Below are 20503 nucleotides of genomic sequence, written 5' to 3' on the forward strand. Positions count from 1 at the left end.
CTCTGGCTTTCCGAGATAACCATTTAATGCAGCAGTCCTGTTGACGGGCCTTCTGTTCTGGTTTCTGTGCCTGAGTTCAGGAAGCCATTTCGGGCTGCAAGGACAACTGCACAGCTGCAAAGGATCCTAGTGCTAGCCTTCTCTCCAGGGTGAGGGTGTGCACCTCGCCCTTGGGAATCTCACCTCTCGCACCCGCTTTTGTCGGGAAAGTATCCTGACATGGCTATTTTCGGTGCAGTACTAAAGCCTGTTCTAAAGCCTTTTTGCTACCTGGTCCTGAAAGCTTGCTCTTCCCTGTACCATCAGCAGTGCCTGCATCCAGGTACGTTTTTATTCTTCAAAATGCGATGGCTAGAATATTTTGATAAAATTAACACCCTACCTTGGGCTAGCCTAAAAGCAAGCCCTCTTGTAACCTGGCGTTTACAGAATTCGGTTAGGACGAGGGGAACGAAGACGGGCAGGGCAGCGAAGGGAAAGCGCGACGGCGGGACTAAGGTGAGAGGGAAGACGCCCCCGCCCGAGACCACTTGCCTCTGCCCAGTCGGGCCGCGGCAGGGCGGGTCCCCCCGCCGGCCACCTCAGGTGGTCGCTCCGGGGCTGCTGTCCCGCCCCGCCCTGGCTGCGCCTCCCGCCTTGTCCTCAGGAACGCGGCGGGGCTGTGAGGACGGGAGGAGCGAGGTCGGTGGCAGGTAGGAGGAGACCATTCGGGAGACCGCGCCGCCCCCCAGGGCTGGACCGAAGGCGGGAGATGCATCCGAGGGCTCCCGCTGTTTTGCTGGCTGGGGCTGCTGCGCGGGTCAGGAATGGACCGGGACTCAGTCCTTGCTTCCATAGGGTCGGCCGTATAGCGCGTCTCGACCCCGATAATTGCCTGGGCAGGGGATGGGTGAACTACGGGAGGAGCCGGGGGGGAAAGAGCAGCGCGGACCGAGGCCGGGCGCTGCCGCTGGTCCTGCACCCTCAGCAGCCGGGAGATTCCCCGGCAGGTGAGACGTGCACACGCAAAGGTAGTGGGGACCCTCCACTGGCGCCCTTTTTCTGCACGTAGCAATGATCAAGTATTGCCATAAACTTAACTAGCGCAGTTAGTTGGTAGGCTTTATTTCTCAGTGCCAACGAGTAGTATTTTTCGGTTTGGGTTGTTTTGATCCACAGGTGGGAGCAATTTGTATTTCAGTGAAGGGTCCTGCATCAAGTGAGCAGTGGCAGGTGGAGGATAACGATGGTGCTTCTCAGGTGAAGATGCCTATAAAATGTCCCGTTGTATTGGCAGAGTTTTTGTAATTTAAGTTAAACGGTGGATTCTATCCCCATGAAAGAGTAATTTGGCAAGGAAAAACTTCAGAGGTGTTTTATCTGGAGTTTTATTGATGTCCATCACTGATATCAGTGTTCACCCTCGGGGCAAAGACCCCACTCGTATCAATGTGGGAGAGCAAGTCAGTCTCCCCATCCTTGGGCAGTAGTGGTTGTTGCCGAGTTTGCTGTTGTTTGCCTTGTGGCTGGTTACACCATGAGTAATGTAGAAGCCTTGAAGTGTGAGCTAAAGTTGAACTGGGAGCAGGTGATGAACATTCGAGACTAGAATGATGTTAGAAAACATTCTTTGCTCTTGGCTAAGCAAATATCTTTTTACTTTGTGTATGTTAACTTCCTAAGTTTGGAAATGAACCTTTAAAACAAAGTTGCCAGTTAGATAATGCATCATTCCCAACAGGTGACGCTGTACTGCGGTTAATGTATCATCTTGTTGCAGTCTACTGGGGACAATCAATAAAGAGAGCTCCAACTGTATACAGTTTAACTGTGCAGGGGCACCGGTTTTGTTAGGCAGAAGTTGAAATGCATGGGCTCAAAATCATGTGCACACACTCCACGTGTTGTAATCTGAGTTGTTAAATAACTTGTGTGTTAAATAATTAATGTAAATTCTCAGCTGAACTGATGCCCCAGAATTGCTCTCAGCACACAGTCAACTGGCACTGAGCAGCCAGTTTTTGTGGGTGAATAACGAGGGCCCAGATAACAAGTGCATCTCTGAGATTTTACAGACAATACTAATATTTTTCTTTTAAGCTACTAGGATTTCTACATCTGTGTAAGTGTTGATATTTGTACACACTAAAACCAAGTGTGGTGTTCAAGTTGGTAAGAACTACTGAGGTCAGGTTTAACTCTTTCAGTTCTCCCTGTTCGTAGTTTCTCTCTTGCCAACATCTTTCTGTTTATGCCTAACACATGCTTTTTATCTGTAACTTCTCTACTAGGAGTATTGCTGGCCCATTACTTCTTTCCCTGTCACAACAATCTGTGATCAGTCCCACCCCTTGATTTTACTGCATGCCTTGCTCAGGAAAAAGAGAAAGCTATCTCCAGTTGCTGCAGAATTGACAGTCGGGTGTGATTCCCAGGAAGTTAAATGCTAGGTGGGAGCCTCAGATGTTAATCACAACTGAATTAGGAACAGTGCTGTTGGCTCTCAAAAATGCTAGATCAGCTAAGCTGCTGATATCCAGTTCATTTACGCTTGTTCAGTGCATCCCAAGGCCAAGGTGCAAATGCAGTCCGGGTTGAGATGAAATCTGTGTGCCTTGTTTCAGTATCTACTAGATACTAGCTCATGTTAGAAGACCACAGTGTACTTGGGCATCTTTTAAGCATTGACTCATAAACCACCTGTTGGTTTTGGTTTTAGGTATCGTAGCTTCCTGTCATTTGTTATCCCAAGTCTCCTACAAAGATTTATGTATTCTGTTTATTAATATATCAAAATTGTATGCTATGCAGCCACCCATCCCTTTGTTCAGTGGTGCTGAGAAACATTCCATGTTCCCAAATGCTTCATATAAATAAAATGAAACAAATGTGAGATGAGGTGCAGGACAGCTGCTAACCACAGATGAAAGAATAGATGCAAGATAGTTACATCAGTGGGTGGTGGTATAAAGGGTGCTCTCGGATTCCCCAGCAATGAAGTAGAACAGGTGGGAGAAACAGCTGTTTCTGAAGATGTTGTTTTATAATTACTTTTATCATCTTGCACAATGCATCACTGAGGCTGATTTGCTTTTGTTAATTACCTAAATCTAGCTATTTCACATTTTTGCATGTTGCGCACCAGCTTTTAGTGCTTCTGAATATTAAGTTCTTGAGATAGCTCTAATATAGCTGCAGAGTACATGAATACATCTTCTGAAATCACAGGCCACACAATCATCTGAACTTGGAGATTTTTAAGAACAGGTTACATAGATGTCTTACAAAATATTTAAGTGTTGTTTGTGCTGCCTTTGTGTGCAAAGGTAGGCTCCAAAGATGCCTCCTAGACCTGTTAATCTGTGACTCTTAAATCACTGCATCACCTTTGTTAGATGAGAGCTCACAGTGAATTACTGCCATGAACAGGGGGATAAAAGCCCTTCGTAAGTAGGAACAGATTAGTTTACTTATGGTGACTATTTCTATGTCATTAAATTACACAGGCTGTGTAGTTTCCGTATGAGAGATTCAAGATGAGGATTACAAGTCTAGAATGTATTTCAGCATGTAAACAGGTATGTGTGTCTCTTGTTAATGGGGAGCATTTTAATCATAATGGGTTTGGAAAAGAGAAGTCCTCACTTTTCCACATAACATAAACATACTTAAAAAAATTTAGACTCGTGGTATTTCCATCTGATAAACCTCAAGAGAAAATAGACACAACTGCATTATAGCTGAGCTTGTACCAGCAGCATTTGGTGAACCCCAGTGGGAAAGCAGACTCAGGAAAGAAAATATTTTGCCTGAGAATATCCTCTTTTAGACAGAAACTGTTTTACAAAAATAAATATGAATGTTAGAGTTGAATTTCACTTATTTTATTCTATTCTATGATAAAGGCTTTCAGGAAGTCTGGAAAGGGAGTCAGAGCTTCTTAAGGGGAAGTGCCCTTCATTCTCATCTTGTTAGCCAGAGATGATGCATCTGAAGGCTGCTTTATGCAACAGTTGCAAAAAGGAGCCTCCCAAGATAAAGAAGGTTGTGTGCAATATTCATATTCTTTAGACAGTTCAAGATCCCTGGAATAATAAAAGCATGGAGATAATTTAGTGGCTACCACTCCTGTCACTTTCAAATGTTCTTATGATTTCCCAGTAGCTATGGAATAAACAACATAAATATGGACTGAAATAGTAATTTCAGCACCTGGGGACATTGTAGGGGTTCAGCTACACTTAAGAAAACATCATCATGGCACTGAATGAAGGCTAGTTTAGTTTTTCAGACTGTCAGCTAGTCAGGTGTGCATATAACTGTTATCAGTAGAAAAAACAGTAACAGAAAACAGTCAGTTGCTCACCCCACAACATCCGCAACATTTGCAGTCCCCACAGATTGTTCCAAACAGGCCATTCACCACTTGGATGCCACAGAGCACTGCCTGGATCCCACTCATGATGAGCAGCAAGGAGAAGAGAGTCAGGTTCCAAGGGACAATGTTTTCAGGTGACTGACAAATGTTCCACAGTGTATGGTTAGAAAGGTAATCCCTGTGAAGAAGATGACGTGAGCTCACAGAGAGGGAGTCTGTCACAAGCTGTCGCTGTTGTGATACAGCTGAGTCTCTGTTAGCTTTAATTAGTGCAAGAAATAATTTCCATTATTGCACTGGTGCCACATATCTAGAACATAATTTTGGTTTAGGTTCTAGGTCAATTGAAGCAATTGACTGCAGAAGACTGCATTAAAGATTCTGATGCAGTGAGGAGTTTACTGTACCCGTCATTGATCTGTTCTGCTCCCGCCTGCTCTCCTTGCTAATACATTGTACCCTGCTTTCAGTTGGACCTTTACTGGTTTCAGCCCTCAGCAACTGGATTGCTAGGGGTTGCTCATGTTCTTTACACCAGCTCTCTGAAAGTGATACATGACACCAAATACGTTTGAGCTGCAGAGTGTGAGGAACAGACAACTTCCAAATTCCATAACCAAGATAAAATAATACATAGATACTAATTATTTGCATGCCATCAAATTTCAATATAAAATGTCACTGCTGTTCATCTAGGTAGAATTTATCCTCATATACTGCTTATCATTCCAGGAGTAACCTAGAAAGCTGTGCATTTCCCTTTATGGGCTCGTTTGAAACTCATTAAAGTACTCACTATTCTTTATATCTGCTCTTGAACCTTACTTAGGATTGCTGTGAGTTGCTGGCTCTTCCAAGAGCTTCTGTCTTGTAGACAAATAGTATAATTACAGATTTGAAAGTTAAATCATACCACAAAATTAAAACTTGTAACTTTTTTTTTCTGATTGTGTTGTCTTACCCATCTTTGAAAGGATAGGTCCACTCTGTTCCAGTGTTGCATTTAGGGCCTCTGTTTAGGGCTACTGCTGACAAAATAAAGCAGTATCCAGCTCCCACAACTCCAACTGCAGCAAATATTACAGAAGAAAACATCTGATGAAGAGAAAAATCATGTTATTTTTTGTTTTCATTCAAACAATGAAATGTACCCTATTAATGTGAATGTGTATTCCCTGAATTCAGCTCTTAATGGTCCTACACTCTGAACAGCTGAAATATATTAACTCACAATTACATACCAGATGTGTAACACATACCTACACTGTATTTAAAAGCTTTAAAACAATTGGCACCGTTTATCTGAAGGCAAAAGGGGTGGATGCTGCCACAGTAGATGGCACTCCTGCCCTTCAGATAGTGTTTGTCCAACAGTCCTCATCTTGTTCAAGGTCATGAGTTTCACTGAAGGGGAAGTCTTTCTGAAGACATACAAGCAAGACTGAAGTCTTGGACCACTCAAGACATTAAAGAAAATAATCTACAGTATGGTTTACAAGTTGGCTTTGGTGTCTTGGTCACATTTGTACCAAATAATTACAGTTTGTCTTCCTGAGTCTCCCTTTCATGTTTCATTTTGGTGTACTTTATCTCCTCTCAGGTACTTGTCAGCATTAGTTCTACTAGTGCGATTGGAATGGGTTGGAAAGGACATCTTTATCTTTCTGGCTTTCCATTATGGCATTTTTATATACTGATCTGAAAATAATCTGATACACTGATATCAGATGTGTAATATGATATGCACTGATATGTAAATAAACATACCAATATGTAATAATGCAAAAACTAATGCCCTGCTTGAATTCTGAAGCACTTGTAGCCGTAATAGTTTGTAGGTAGAGGTAGTGCCTTTTATTGGATCAAAGAGATATAGGTAGAGGAAAAAAAGATTACTTTCATTCAGACCTCATCACGAGACTCTTGCCTCGACTGTTGACATGCATTTTTATGTTGATGCAGCTGATGGGGCTAACAAATAATAGCAGCGTTTCTGCTAACATACAAGACCAAATTCAGTTCTCAGTCATGCTGTGGTAAGGCCACTGGGACTCCTTCGGTACAGTGTACTTAGTACTAGTGACTGCATTAATAACACCCCGTTTCTCAGCTGCATTCTCACAGGAGTTCTCAGTAGGGTTCTGCGCCGCAGGACGTGGGTTGCTGTATGGGCAGCGCTGTGTGCGTGGCTCCGCCTACCTGCGGCAGCGGGCACAGCTTTGCAGGCGCTTACCCCTGGTCACCCGCGGTATAGCTGTGGGCCTGGTTCAGCTGCATCGCAGGGCTGTGAGTGGCCCCCCAGCAGCAAAACATTAGTAATTTTTATAGTCCCTGAGTTATATGTGGTCTTCAAAGCTAAACTAAGATATGTTCACTGCTAGCAAAACATTGATAACACAGTGTGGTGAGGGAAGGCTCCTCGTTAACCTCATAGTTGTGATTTGCTTTTTCCTTTTATTTTTTTTCCGGTTTGAAAGGCTGCTTCTTTGTGAAAATGTGTAATGATCTACTCAAGCCAAACAATTTATTTCAAAAGGATAGACTTTCCTAATAGAAATATATTTATTTTTAATCTAATCTCATTTTTAAACCAAAATGCTTTAAATGTTTACTAGTATCTGAAGATACCCATTTAAAACTTTTCACTTCTCATGTGAAAGGAAGCTATGAATTTGAAGTGGAGCCTGGTATACCTGGCTTTAAGTAGAAGGCCAGATTAGGTGACCTCTCTGTGGTCTCTTCCAACCTGAAATTTCCTACGAACCTAATGAGGTACCTGCAGCCCAATGTGTGGGTCTGCAGTGAGTTGGGAATGTAGTGTGCAACTGTCAGAATAATTTCAAAAATGACAGCAAAAAAAGGCTAAAGAGAGAACTGTCATGCTCTGCAAAACTAAGTGCAGATCTTTCAGAAATTAGTTTTAATTGTGATAGCAACTGTAAGTATCTTGTGATAGCAAAATACACCAAGTTGTCATACCTGTGGCACAGAATCAAAGGCATAATGCAGTTCTTACAGCCTCTATTTCTACCTCCCAGCACTCAGACAAATGGCTGATTTGTGTCCTACACTCAGGTCAGCATCTGTACAGTCTCTCAATGAGTGAGCAGAAGATACATATATTGGTAATAATTTAGCTTTTACTTCTTTGCAGTGTTTCTTCTCACTTACCGCAAACCTCTTTCCACAGCCCTCATTACCACAGCATCCACAGCAATCATTATTCTTAAGGCCCAAAAATACCAAGGCAGGAAAGATCATCTAACAATGACAAAAATACAGTTTGAATTAGGATGACTTCAAGTTACATTTGCTTTGTAATATAAGAGTTCTCTGTTTTTTTTTCTTATCACTAAATTAAGCTACTTGATGCAAAACTGTTGGATGACTTGTAACTTACTTGCTTATCAGAAAAAAATTTGCAGTTGTGGAACCTGCATTTGAAGTACTGAAGAAATTCAGCAATGCAAAGTGATGGTGTGGGTAGGAATATCTGAATTTATATACTCACCAATACACCAGACCCCAAGATCCCTCCGAAGTACCAGACCTCATTTGTAATGTGCAGATTGTCGTTAGCCACTTTTCCTCCAGGGAAAAACAACAAAATGTTAGCAAGGGTACATAGCACAGCCAGGGGGATAAGAGTGGTTCCCAGGCACTTAGCACAACTTCCCGTGCACATTGCTTTTTTAAGTAAATGGTAAATGCAGTTGAAGGCAGAGGAAGGAATCTCTCGGATGTTCTTAGAACTGCTCTGTAAAAAAGAGCTCCTCGGTGTACTTTATAGAATCCAGTTTTCGCCGTGTCTTTAGAGGAGCTGAGCCTGTAGAATGCCCCCTTCAAAGATGTTGCTGCAGTTGACCAGAAATGCAGTGTGCTGGTTATTTATACATTCTTGCAGCCATGATGTCAATTTTCTGAACGTCTGCAAATGAAATTACGTTCAATGCAGCCTCTCATTTTACTATGACAACCAATAACCTCTGTTAATATTTTACTAATATGGATGAGGTGTTTCATTATCTGAGCTCAGGTCATGGGCAGATATGCTTCTTAGTTCTGGATCATAGTTTTTACAACACACAGTGCTTCTTCACAGTACTTCTTTGTAAAGACTGACATGAAAACACGTAACCAATCAGCTGATGTTAAGAACCAGCTGTGTGCAATGGGAAAGTTCTAGTGAATTTTCTTTGGGAAAGCCGAGCTACTAATTTGTTATTCTGAAGCACTCAGTTTATGGATTTGTAATAGGTAATGAATTTTCATGGAGGCAGTGCTTTGCAGCTGGTATCTCCGGAAAGCTAATCATCAAAAGACGTTTCGGTGCACTTGCTCTTTATATTGTGTCGTTTTGTGTTCTCTAAGGATAATGCGTTCCCTCAAAGCCCAGCACTTCATTTGCACTCGGGCAAAATTTTCACTTAAAATTATGCTGCATGTGGCAGGCAGGCTCAGGAGCTCAAGCAGAGCCTCACTGGTTTGGCATCCAACATTTTATTCAAGCAAGCACCTCTTTTAAACCAGACTCTGCAGATCTTTAACAGGAACTGAATACCTTCTCTATCATATTTATACTTGGTATATTGTCCTGTTGAACTTGTGTTAGGATAATATTTCCCAGCAATCATCATTCCTAGCAAATAGTGATAGATGCAGTTCCACTGCTATCCCTTTATGGACATAAGAATTCCATGTATTTTGAGATGGATAACAGTTTCCACTTAAAGGATGAAGCTCAGGAAATTCTCATTCAAATTTGAAATAAGTTTTTAAAGGTGTTTGAGTGTTTGTTTTAATCCATATAGTGGATCTCTGTTGAATCTTCAAAGACAGGCAGCCCAGAAATATCTAAAATGTTACTTTTTACAAGTACAAACTCTTACGAAGCTCATGATAATGAATTGTCCAAAGCTGTATTGAACTGCCCAGAGCCATGGCTAAGGGTTAGGTAGCGGTGCTGAATAAGCTGGTTTTCACAGCCACCATCCTTACAGAAATGATGCTGAAAGAAATCCAAGTCACTGTTCATCTAGATTAATTCCCTAATCTGGTTCATCACAAGCCACACTAGCAATTGTGCAAATACAGGGAAGCAGGGAGAGCGGGAAGCAGGGAGAGCAGAAACAGGGATGCCTTGAGCCACCACTGATGCTCAAGAGCCAGAGCGTGGGCGTCTCAGCTTTAGGCTTCTTTGCAGAAACAGGATATATAGCAGTTTTACTAGACCAAGCCTAATGTTTCTAGGCGAGTATCTTTTTAAGGTAACAGTAATAATACTAGAAATCCTACTTAATTATGTATGCAATTCTTGTAGTCATGAGGTGCAATTGGAAGGGTTGTCAGCTTGTGAGAGGGCTCTCCAATACCTTTTTTCCTGAAGGTGCCAATAGGATTGAACACAGGTACTCTCTCTGACAAATAGTGTATTTTGGGGTTCTAATGTAAAATATGCATCAAATGTAAAGAAAATTAATTACTATTAACTTAGATGTGGCGCTGGGTATAGTCCTGTTATTTTCAGTAGCTAAATTCTGTCTAACTTCAGGCAGAAAGGATAATGGTCTTGGTTTTTTGATAAAAAGATGAAACTATGAAGCCTATTTTCACGTCAGACGTAAGACATGATTTTTTGAGCTTCATGTTTGCTTCAGGGAGCCTGCTCTCAACCTAAGGAAATTATCACAGTACTGTGTAATCTTTGCAGGTAAAAAAATTAGCTCGCTTATTTACTATGTACTCACTTGGCCTTAAGTGGAGCAATTTCTCTAAAGAAATCTTACTTTTTCCAAAGTGTTCTTCTCTAGATACTAGGGATTAACTGGGCAAATGTTAAAGGCTGTCAAGTTCTTTGATGCGTTAGCTGGTAATCACATCTTTCTGATGTGTCTATTATCACTTTGATTGAAATAAGTATTTACATAGATCAAGTGAAGTAAGAAATACTAATAGTTTTTATTATTGAGAACTTATAGAACTCCCAAATACCAGTCACTAAAACAGTTTTTAATGGCTTGGGGAGTGAAAATGGTGCTTCAATTACAGAAAGACTACTTAGGAAAAATAACACTGATTCAGATGCCTGTGCAATATATGCCAACTTCTCTATTAAGGATTCTCTCTGGAGTATGTGTCTCAGAACAAGGCTGAAAGAAAATACTGTGTTGTCAGAAACAAAAAGTAAATCTGGGCTGAGGTGACTGAGGTTAAATTATATAAAAGCAATAGAACAATTTTATTTTATTTTTCTTTTTTGTGATGATACTGAATTTTTAAAATGAGCCCCAGATGATCATAAAAAGGAGAGGGGATGATAACTATATTTAGCTTCTCTTCCTGTTTCATACTCCATAGAAGACTCTGCTTCCATATGCTGGAAAGCCTGCTGAAAAGATACAGGTAGTCAGTAAATACCCAGTCTTCTTTGGCCTTACTTTCTTAAGAAAATCTTGGTGATGCTCGTAAGCCATTCTTAGAAAGTACCATACTCTGCATGACTTGTGAGCCTCAAGGTTAGTGAGACTGCAACAGCATCACACAGGGTCACTGTTACTGATTCTGTTCTCTGATAACTCTAAAAACCATTATGATGAAGTGAAAGTATGTGCATTGCTCAGAAGATGCAGAAACTGGGGGGTGAGGTAGGAAAAAAAGACGTATCTAAATTAGACATGAGCATTTGGAGGTTACCCCTTTTTACTTGGTTTGGGATTTTAATTCTTAAATTGCAAAACACCAAAGCAGAAATCTAAGACATTGAAAAAGCCTGGGAGGTGGAATAATATTTGTAAAAATAAGTGAAGCACCAGGACTTACACTGCAGTAAGTCCTAGAATCACTAGAACTGCAGAATTCTGAAATCAGCTCTTTGTCCTTTTAAAATGGGGTGGGAGGAAGCCGCGAAACAGACGCAGATGGACAGAACAGTAATGGGATCAGATCCATCTCTTTTCCACCCAAGCTATCTATAACTACACCACTGATTTAAGTAGAAATAGGTCAGATTCGCATAGGGATGTATTTCACATCAGAATACATCAAATCTATGTTTCAGTCCTATTCAGTTTAGATGGCACATTTATAAAAACAACAAATCAAACTCTCCAGAACTGCTCTTAGGAAATTTTTCTTTCATAGAGGTAGGAATTTATTTACTCTTATAGTCAGCATGTCCTCTTCTGTGATCTGCCTGCTTCATACAGACTTAGTACAGTTGCATTGCACTTTTATGAATCACATACAACGAGAGGTGAACATTTTATTGGCTGTTCAGCTACACGTGTATGACATGCCTATGTCATTCATTCACCTACAGCACATGGAGTTTTCCAAATGAACTTTCTGAAAGATTCTGTGCCTAAGAGTGGTGTTAGCAGGTGTGTAAAATTTGCAGCTAAGCTCAGTTCAGGGGCAGTACCTCTTATTAGGCATTCTGCCTTTAACAAGAACCTGAATCAAAGGTATTGTGGCAACCTTCTGTTGGATGCATACATATTAGAAAATAAAGGCAGTTGGGTTTGGTTGCAGGGTTTTTTTTATTATTAACTAGTTGATAAGTTAATTCCATTGCAATTATATATTCACGGTCCAAATTCTTCTTTCACGTCATGAGATGCTTGCGTAATTGAAACAGTAGATAAACTAGTGGATCTAAAGATGAGACATCGTAGACTGATAAAGATGCATGTCCGCAAATCTGGAAGAGTTTTCGGATTGCAGAATAATGAGAAACACCAGTCTATTGACTTTAGGTTGTGTAAACATAGATGGAATAAATTAGCCTGATTAACATATTTGGGGTTTAAAGGTTTATTTTATATATATTCTGTGATTTCTGGGAACTCTGCTATATGGTGCAAGGCTGTTTGCAGGAAAGAATGAATTAGAAATGCTCTTAATTTTTAATAGCCCTCTTCACTGAAACGTTAAGTCACATGATGAAGAATAACCAAAACCTGAATGTATCTTCCGTGGATTGTATTTTGAAATTGTGGCATGGCATATGCCACATTTTAGGATAACACACTGCCAAAATGATCATATGTATTGTTTTGAGTATTAAGAAGACCAGAGGATGGTTCTTTGGTGAGGATCACTTCTAGGAACAAACATGCCTGTACTGCTGATATCTGTAGTGCTAAGCAAACTCATGATTCCTTAGAAAATCACACTAGTTTACCTTGTAAAAAGAGCTGTGTTCAGGTATTTAGTAAGACAAATTTTGACTGGCTTCTCAAGTTTGCAACATGGATGAAGCCCACAGGTTCTTGATGCAGATCTAGCAGGACAGTCTGGATGATGGCAGTGATGGCTCCCAGTGGAGATGAAGATCCCTGTCAAGCACAGTGCATTCAGTGCTATGAGCACAGGTGGCTTTAGGAGGAGCCAGTAACCGATGATTAATTGAACAGTTTCTGGGAGCTGCACTTCATTGAGTTTTCTTGTTGTGTCATAGTGATTCCTCTTTCAGCCATTTTGCAAGGCTGTGAACAATATAAGCTGTTTGGCTTGTGTTCAGAAAGTGTTGCCCTTTACGTCCCACTCTGCTGAGCCACAGCAATTGCCTCGGGAAGTTCTGGGAGATGCCTTCCACAAACCCCGTGCTTCTTTGGCCTGTGTCATGTATAACCTGGGAGCTGAATGTACCTGACCTCCTCGTCGTGGAACAGATGCCTTTGGAGCCGTTGCCACTAACTGTTAGCTGGGCCCCTAAAGGAGAGAGGACCATCTGGTCCTATGAGTGTAAAAGCAACGTGCTTTTTTACACATGACCACTGAGAGCATTTTGAAAGGTTCATAAATTTGATGTTTCAGTCCAAGAAGGGCAGCTATTATTCAACAGAAAAGCAGACAGAGAAACAGATTAAGAAGCCTTGACTGATAGCACAGTCTACACATGGTGTTCAGGCCAATGTAAGCACTTTTCATGGCTTTCTACAGCCTGCTATTGCTTCTGTGGCAAGCATTCAGAACTTGAAAACTCTCCATACTTTACCTGCTATGTTAAATAGACTTTCATGACATTCACAGTGGATAGAGAGCATGTGTAATCTGGCTCTCAGTTATAGCATAGTGACAGGAACAGGCACAGGGAAAATATTTGCTGTAGCTGGTATATAAATCTTGCTTTTTCTCCCCCTTCTCTGTCTGATTGTCAGAACGTGGCTATTTTGCATTTGTGAATCTTGGCTTGCAATAAGGGGAAAAGGTTTAAATGGTATTGCATGCAGCAACCTGCCATCCGGGTTTACTGCAAGTGACTCAAAAGCAGATGCTTCTACCAGGCTCCTGCCAGGCTTTCAACCTGAGCTTCACAACAATCCTGCTCTTGCACTCACCAGCTTTGTCAGTATCACAGAAAACTAGCCAGACTGCTCTGTTCAACTATATTATTATTTATGCATGGCCTTATTAAACTACTGCCAACCTTCAGGTGAGAGTTTAAGTTATACTTGTCAGCAGGGATGGCTTAAGAGGAAGTGGCATTCAGCCTGAGCTGGAAAACAAAACTGAGGTTGGCTCAAGTCTTTTTCCAGGGAAAAACTGAGTGACTCGAACCCCTTTGAGATGAACTGAACTGGGTGTGCTTCCCTTCCATTCTAGTCCACATTTTCCAACTCTGGCCATCTGTCTGGGAGGGGAGGAGGACCAGTGAGACCATTGTCAAGCATTAGCCACAACTGCTTGTCCTGGAATAAATACTCTGTTGTGGAGACTGTGAAGGCTGGTAACTGGGGTGGAGACAGTCTTTGAAAGTTGTGTCATGCTGTCCTGTGCAACAGCGTTTTCCTAGCAATTGTGGAGTCGCAATGGAAGGCACTCCTTTCTGGAATGCTGTTAGAGGGTATTTCCTCACCTCACCTCCTGAATCACACAGAGTCTTTGCAGAGAAAGGTGAAACGACATTTTCCCATGGAAAATTGACAGTAATGGAAGGCCACTCAAACAGTTTTGGTAGTTCCGGTAAGATATATCAGTGGGGATACCTTACCAGATTTTTGCCTGGTTTCTAAAGACACAGGCAGTGATCTGAAAGCTAAGTGGAGACTGAGAGGACACAGATAATTTGAAATACAAAGGATAAAGATAAATATAAATACAGCTACATGCTCTGTGGCTGTATATAAACCTGCTGAGTGCATGGGAGCTGATAGCTGTTAAGTGATAAAGTTCAATAATTGGAAGCAGTGACCTTGAAACAGAACCAGATGTAGCATTGGTGGTAACCTGAGAAGTAGAGTAAATTATCCTCGGTGCAGCATACACTATTTAATCATCCTTTTCTCAGTACCTGGGCTAGTCCCCTGAGATACCACCAGTACTATTGTTACAAGAAGGTTTTTTTTTTTGTTGTTGCCATGGATTTCTTGCTAATCTTGGTAATCAGATTTTGATTTTGTTTGGATAGGTGAATGTTACTTAACATGTATTTTGATGTATCCATTAATTTTTAATTGCAGATAGGTGTGTTTTGGTCAGTTCTTGTGTCAATGACTGTACTAATTAGACAGTTATGACCCAAGGCCATGAGTTCTTGCAGTTACAATTTGCATAGCTGCTTCCATATTCTAAATGTAGTTTGGATATCTTGAGCTTCATAAGCTTCTGTGAGAAGTATTGATTCTGACTCCGATTAAGCCAGGGAGGATTTTGCTACAAATTTGTAGGTGGGATTGGATTTACAGTAGCATAGATGAAACCAGGTCTGTTTGAGACCCTGCTGCAAGTAAGTTTGTGTGTGTGTTTATATATATTTCATATATATGGTGATATACTGATCTCAAGCAGGAAATACAGAAGGAATTTCCTGCATAAAATCACTCTTGAACACACTTTATGTGATATTGTGTTTGATTTTGTGTTGTGCCATTGTATTGAGGACTAGAGAGAAACTGGTAAGCTGTGGACCAAGTTCCTTTTATTTCAAAAGAGAACAAAGAAGAATGAGTTGAAAAATGTCTCCCTTCATGTTACCCCAGTCTTCACTGTGGTGAAGGATCACAGTAGTACAAGCTGTCCTCTGGAGAACACAGGAAAGCCCCCCACTTCTGATACCAGTGTAGTGAGCCCAGGTAGACAGAGAGGACAGACCCCATTCCTCTTTGGTAGCGACTCACATGGGCAACATCTTCTCTGTGGAATGCATGGATATGGAATGCATGTCAGTGGGATGCTAGGAGAGGAGGGCTGCATAAATGGGTCCGTGTATATGCAAAGTAAAAGCCATCATCAGCCTTTTGACACAGGAGAAATTAATTCCTTTTTTGTATTCCCAGATGTCTGTCAAACCAGGAGGGTAGCTGTGCGGTGAGGCATGTGAAAGCAAAGGGAAAAATGTCTAAGAGAAAACTCAGTATCGTGGGCTTCCCTGTGACAGTGTTTTCCTGTCCCAGTCCCAGCTGCCAGACTTCCTCCTGGTCTCTGAGCGTGGGCTGGAAACATGCATGGTTCCCCTAGTGTCTGGTTTGACCTTCGTTCTCTTCCTGACGTTTCTGTTCAGATAAGAGCTTGCGACAGATGTAGTTTGGCCTAGGTGGTATTTTAAGTTGCACATTGACTGTGAATACAGAAAAGCAAATTACCCTGATGAACAGTATTTAAGAGAAGTGGGCTGGAAGGCATGTTAGAACTAAAGCCTTTGCCTGGGGCTACTGCCCTCAGGGTCACCTGACTTGTCAGTGCTTGCTGGAGATTCTTTCTCTTTACCGGGATGCAAACATCAAGTGGTGGGTGCATGATCTTAAGGGAAGGTAGGTTCCAGAGATAAGGCCTGGGCGTTCTTATCCTTTGCTAGATACCAGTGCAATTGAGAGGAAAAACCTTCTGTGAGTTCATTAACTCATTCATGTAGGAATAAACTGTGGCCCGAGTGGCCCCAAACACGAAGCAGGAATAATGCTTAAGATTTCTGTGGAGTTGCTTTGCTTTTACCCTGGAAAAGAATGCCCATCTCTCTTTCTCATGTTTCTTTCTACACATGGAGGAGATGAGCGCAAGGGAGAGTTAGCTCTTAATTTCTGTTGCTTGTTTGTGTTGCTGGTAACAACATTCCCTGTATGCTAACTCTTCAACACCATGCGGGCTCCTGTGGTAATGAGGAGATGTGAGCTGCACATCGGTTGAACTGAGTATCTCTCTCCAGCTGCATCCCTGCTGCTTGGCTTCATATCCTCAATTTGTGTTGTCCAGCTGCATTGTTCACATGCTCCACAGAAATGACACAGTTGTGGCCCACTGGCTTTTTGGTTCTCCCACCCATCTTTCTGTAAGGGATGTGTCTGACTTAAAATCATCTTTGCTCTAAAATCCCTTATGTGGAAATGGTTCATGTGTCGCAGAGGAAAATAATGGACCGTGGTTTGCAGGAAATAATATTAATCTTATACTATTGATACTCGGAATATCTGGATGGTATAGGTAACTTCAGTTTTACTTCCAGATCACCTGTGCAAAATGACAGATCATTACAGATCACCAATTTGTGATTGTGTAGGGAGGCAGACAGACAAGAGACAGGAAGGCTGTCTTCTCTGTGGAACTGGGTAATTCCTATCTCACATTTTAGATCAAATTTGGAAGACTCTTACAATTTTGAATTTGATCAAATTTAAGAACTGCAATGGATCACATCTTCCAGGATGTATATCTCATGTACTTAGATGTGATTCTGTACAGCTTTTGATTGACAAGGAATGCTATTATGTACTGCATTCATTTTAATCCATCTGGTGTGAGACTGGGATGCTTAATGCCTCATATTTATCTCACTCATAACTGCAAACATGCTTCCAGCAGGCTAGTCCATCTCCTATGCTGATTTTACTGGGAACGTTTGTTAAGAATGGGGTCAGAGTCCATGTTTACACTTCCTCTTCAGTTATTTATCTGTCCTCTGCTTGAATTCTGTTCAAAAGAGAGATTTTCGTGACTGAAGAGTATTTTTTTTTTTTTTCCCATGCTGAGCTCTGATGATAGCAAGAATCAAGAAGTTCTAAAGGAAGCAGCAAGTTGGGGTTTTACCTTTCTGATGCCTAGAATTCTCAATTATGACTTTTGGGTTGGGTTGGGTTGGTTGATGTTTTGTGTTGGTTTTGGGGTTTTTTTGCCATTTTTTTTTTTTCCCCAAAATGAATCAAACTTGTAGGTTTTAGTTATATGTTAAGGATCTAGTTACATAACCTGTATGTATCTGTGGTTCCCACTGACTTCTGTGGGAAGCCTTGCTGGAAGAGTAAATGCAGAATTGAGTTATCTTACCAAAATCTTTCTTAATCCACAATTAAGACAGTGCATTATTTTGTCCAGCGTGTCTTGAATTGCTGGTGGCTTGACCTTACAGTCTCTGTGTTTCTTGTGGCCAGCATGAGGCTCCATAGATTCTTGGAGAGTTTGTCCTTGTGGGCAACATGCGATTACATGTTAGCAGCCTTACCTGCAGTGGATTTATTACCTATCCACTATGTTATAGTGGAGAGCAAAATCTGCTCAGTTTGCCTTTCCACTGTTGGAATTGTTCATTGATTAACAAATAAATTAAGAAATGAGACAGCTCATGCAATAGTAAGTCTAGTTTCTCACCAGTTCTGTGAAAGTTTGTATTCTTTTTATGAACCAGTTGAAAATGTGTAAAATATTGGCTGTTTTGTGAATTGTATGCTGTTTGTTGACATCCCTATGCTATCCAAAGAGAAGCCCATGGAGGCAAGGACACGACATGCTATTTCTGTTAGAAGACTATTACTACTGTTTGTTTGGATTTTTTTTTTTTTAGCTTGAATTTCTTTGCTAGAGTTTTGGGGGGAGGACAGACAGCCCCTAACACCTTCTTCCGACCTCTTTGCCCCTTCAGTTCTTACTTTGCTTTGCTGCTTTGGGAAGCTTACCCTGTGCCTGTTTTCAGAGCATTCACGAGAGGTGGTGCATTTTTCATACTCCTCTCTCACCCTCCACCAAATTACCTTGTAATCATGAAATTTGCATTAGGTACAACAGCAAATTGGTTGCTCTGTAAATAAACATCCAGATGGTCTGAAACGGTTTGTATTACATAGTGTTTGTGGCTGGTAATTATTGATTTGTTGTTACCAAGTTTGCCAGGCCAGGAATGGAATTATACCGCATCCACTTCAAATGATCCTTGACACTGAAAATCTTGCCTATGGGTATGGTCTGTCCCTCCTTATAGCATAGTTCTTGTCATTGTCATTATGTGATGGCTGTTTAGGCAGGGCTTTGTTGCTGAATTATTACTAAACAAAAGGATATTCTTGCTATTCCTTCATTTAGTTATACCTGTTTTTCTTGCAGACAAAGTTTTCCCAGCCTAAAAAACAAGCTAGTTACTCTCGCATTGAAAGCCCATGTGTTTTCAGGTATAGTGTACTAGTATCCTGCCAAGAGCAGAGTTGGAATTTTTAAACTATTTCACAGATGTATCCTTTATTATACTCTACGCTTTAAAGTTTATTTCCTGAGATTTGACATGGACCATTTCTTTTTGTCGACATAGTTATTGAAAACATTCAAGATATATTTTTATGGAAGAATTTGACAGTCTAGATTTCAGAAGTTAAAACAAATTTTAAACATATTCTAAATGAGTTCTTTTTGTTTCAAAACAAGCAAGACAAATCTTCATTGTTTTTTCAGGAATAAGTTACATTCAGTTTTATAGATGGACACAAATCGTGAATTCCTTTTTACCACTTCAGTTTGAGCTCTGTCATGAAGTATAAAAAGTGGTGCAAAACTGTGCTGATGCAGTTCTCACTAAAGCATGGAATATACAAGAAGTGGAGAGCAGCTGTATTTTTCTCACTGTGTCATTGAAATGATAGCAACTACATTTAATGAGAGAAGTGGTTTTATCATAAATAGGTTAATTAATGGAAGTTTTGCAGCAGCCTCTGTTAAATTGGTTTTATTTCCATGGCAACTCTTTCTGCTTCCTGGATAACTTCATTTCAGTAAATGTAAGACTGAAATGGGTGGAAGATAGGCCTTTCTGTGTAGTAATAAATGGGCAACTACAACAAATTTCCATATCATGAGCAGATAAATGTAGACATTTAACCTTGTTGTGTAGAGAATGTAATGTTACAGGTTGCTGAGAACCAAATGTCAGCAGAAATAAATAGGTAATTGAGAGTGAGAGCCTATTGATAGTGCTAGTTCATCCATGCTAAAAGCGCATACAGGATCTCAGCTGTAGGAAACATAATGCATTGCTTTTTTTGGTTGGGTTTTTTTTTTTCTCTTTGCTGTGAAATTTTACTGTGTTTACCAGTTTGACTAGACCTAAATAATTGTTAATCTAGTCTATAAAAAAGCCTTTTACTCCTGCTTCTGCTTCAAATTTGAAGTTGGCTACCATGCAATTAGAAGGCTCAGAGAGAAGTTTATCAGGACACTGTTTATTTCAGAGATAGATCATGTATGGGTTTAGGGTTTTGTTTTTCTGAAGGCATGAAAATAATCCAGTTTGAATGCAAAAGCCAGGATTGTTTCATAAAACTGTAAGAACTGCAAGCTCATGGGTGGTTACAAAACTTTGTTTTTTCTTAAACAGCAAAATTAAATTCTGGTATTTTTCACATCTTCCCTCTCAAAACTATAATCTGACATCTTACAATGATTTATGTGCTTAGACTTGGTTTGTTAAACTTATTTTTTGTAAATGGTTAAAACTGTGGTCAGAGTTGACTCACCTTGAGTAGATTAGTTATCGCTTATGTTAATATTTAATGGTATGGTACCAGGCTGTACCCTGTTACTTTCAGAACACTCCCATATTGTTTTGAGAGATAATGCATCCCCTGCCTTAATACCAGGTATCTGACTGTGTGGCCTCAGAGGCCTGGTGCTTCTTTGTGTAAAAGCTTTGATGGATCCTGGCACTGCAAACATTAAGGTTCTGAGAGTGATTAGAAATGTTAGAAATAAACTAGATCGGGGGAAAAATATTTAAATTAGAAATCATTCTAGTTTGTTATCTGAATCTCATTGTGAAAAATATGCTGACCTTCTTGAAGCTGGCCTGAGGTCAAGGGACTGTATCAGCCCTTAGATTTAGTATTCAACTTTTTTTCGTCTGTCCTTTCAGCTGTCTTCTTCCTATATCTCCTTCTGCTGTGAGATCAGCGG

General features: G+C 40.7%; 1 protein-coding gene and 1 long non-coding RNA gene across 2 annotated transcripts; both read right to left on the reverse strand.

The window, feature by feature from the left end:
- Positions 1–3835: 3835 nt before the first annotated feature.
- Positions 3836–8276, reverse strand: TM4SF4 (transmembrane 4 L six family member 4). The gene is made up of 4 exons (XM_057421864.1): positions 7869–8276; positions 7529–7618; positions 5319–5452; positions 3836–4535 (listed from the first exon to the last, which is right to left on the reverse strand). The coding sequence occupies exons 1-4, from the start codon at positions 8040–8042 to the stop codon at positions 4334–4336; spliced, it is 600 nt and encodes a 199-aa protein (XP_057277847.1). The 5' UTR covers positions 8043–8276; the 3' UTR covers positions 3836–4333.
- Positions 8277–12552: 4276 nt separating this feature from the next.
- LOC130605970 (uncharacterized) lies at positions 12553–14816 on the reverse strand. Its single transcript, XR_008973839.1, has 2 exons — positions 13813–14816; positions 12553–12693 (listed from the first exon to the last, which is right to left on the reverse strand). It is a non-coding gene; the product is annotated as an uncharacterized LOC130605970 (long non-coding RNA).
- Positions 14817–20503: the final 5687 nt, after the last annotated feature.

The sequence above is a fragment of the Pezoporus wallicus genome, unplaced genomic scaffold (assembly GCF_028554395.1).
Source record: "Pezoporus wallicus isolate ANWC-B61680 ecotype Strahan unplaced genomic scaffold, APGP_CSIRO_Pwel_v1 scaffold_7402, whole genome shotgun sequence".
Classification (NCBI taxonomy): domain Eukaryota; kingdom Metazoa; phylum Chordata; class Aves; order Psittaciformes; family Psittacidae; genus Pezoporus; species Pezoporus wallicus.

What these genes read in the sequence shown, in the direction of transcription:
- TM4SF4 (XM_057421864.1), bottom strand. Translation starts at nt 8,042, where the DNA reads ATGTGCACGGGAAGTTGTGCTAAGTGCCTGGGAACCACTCTTATCCCC. An exon ending in TCTTGGGGTCTGGTGTATTG is followed by an intron (nt 7,619 to 7,868) that starts GTGAGTATATAA and finishes TGTCATTGTTAG; the next exon opens with ATGATCTTTCCTGCCTTGGT. An exon ending in ACCTATCCTTTCAAAGATGG is followed by an intron (nt 4,536 to 5,318) that starts GTAAGACAACAC and finishes TCTTCTTCACAG; the next exon opens with GGATTACCTTTCTAACCATA.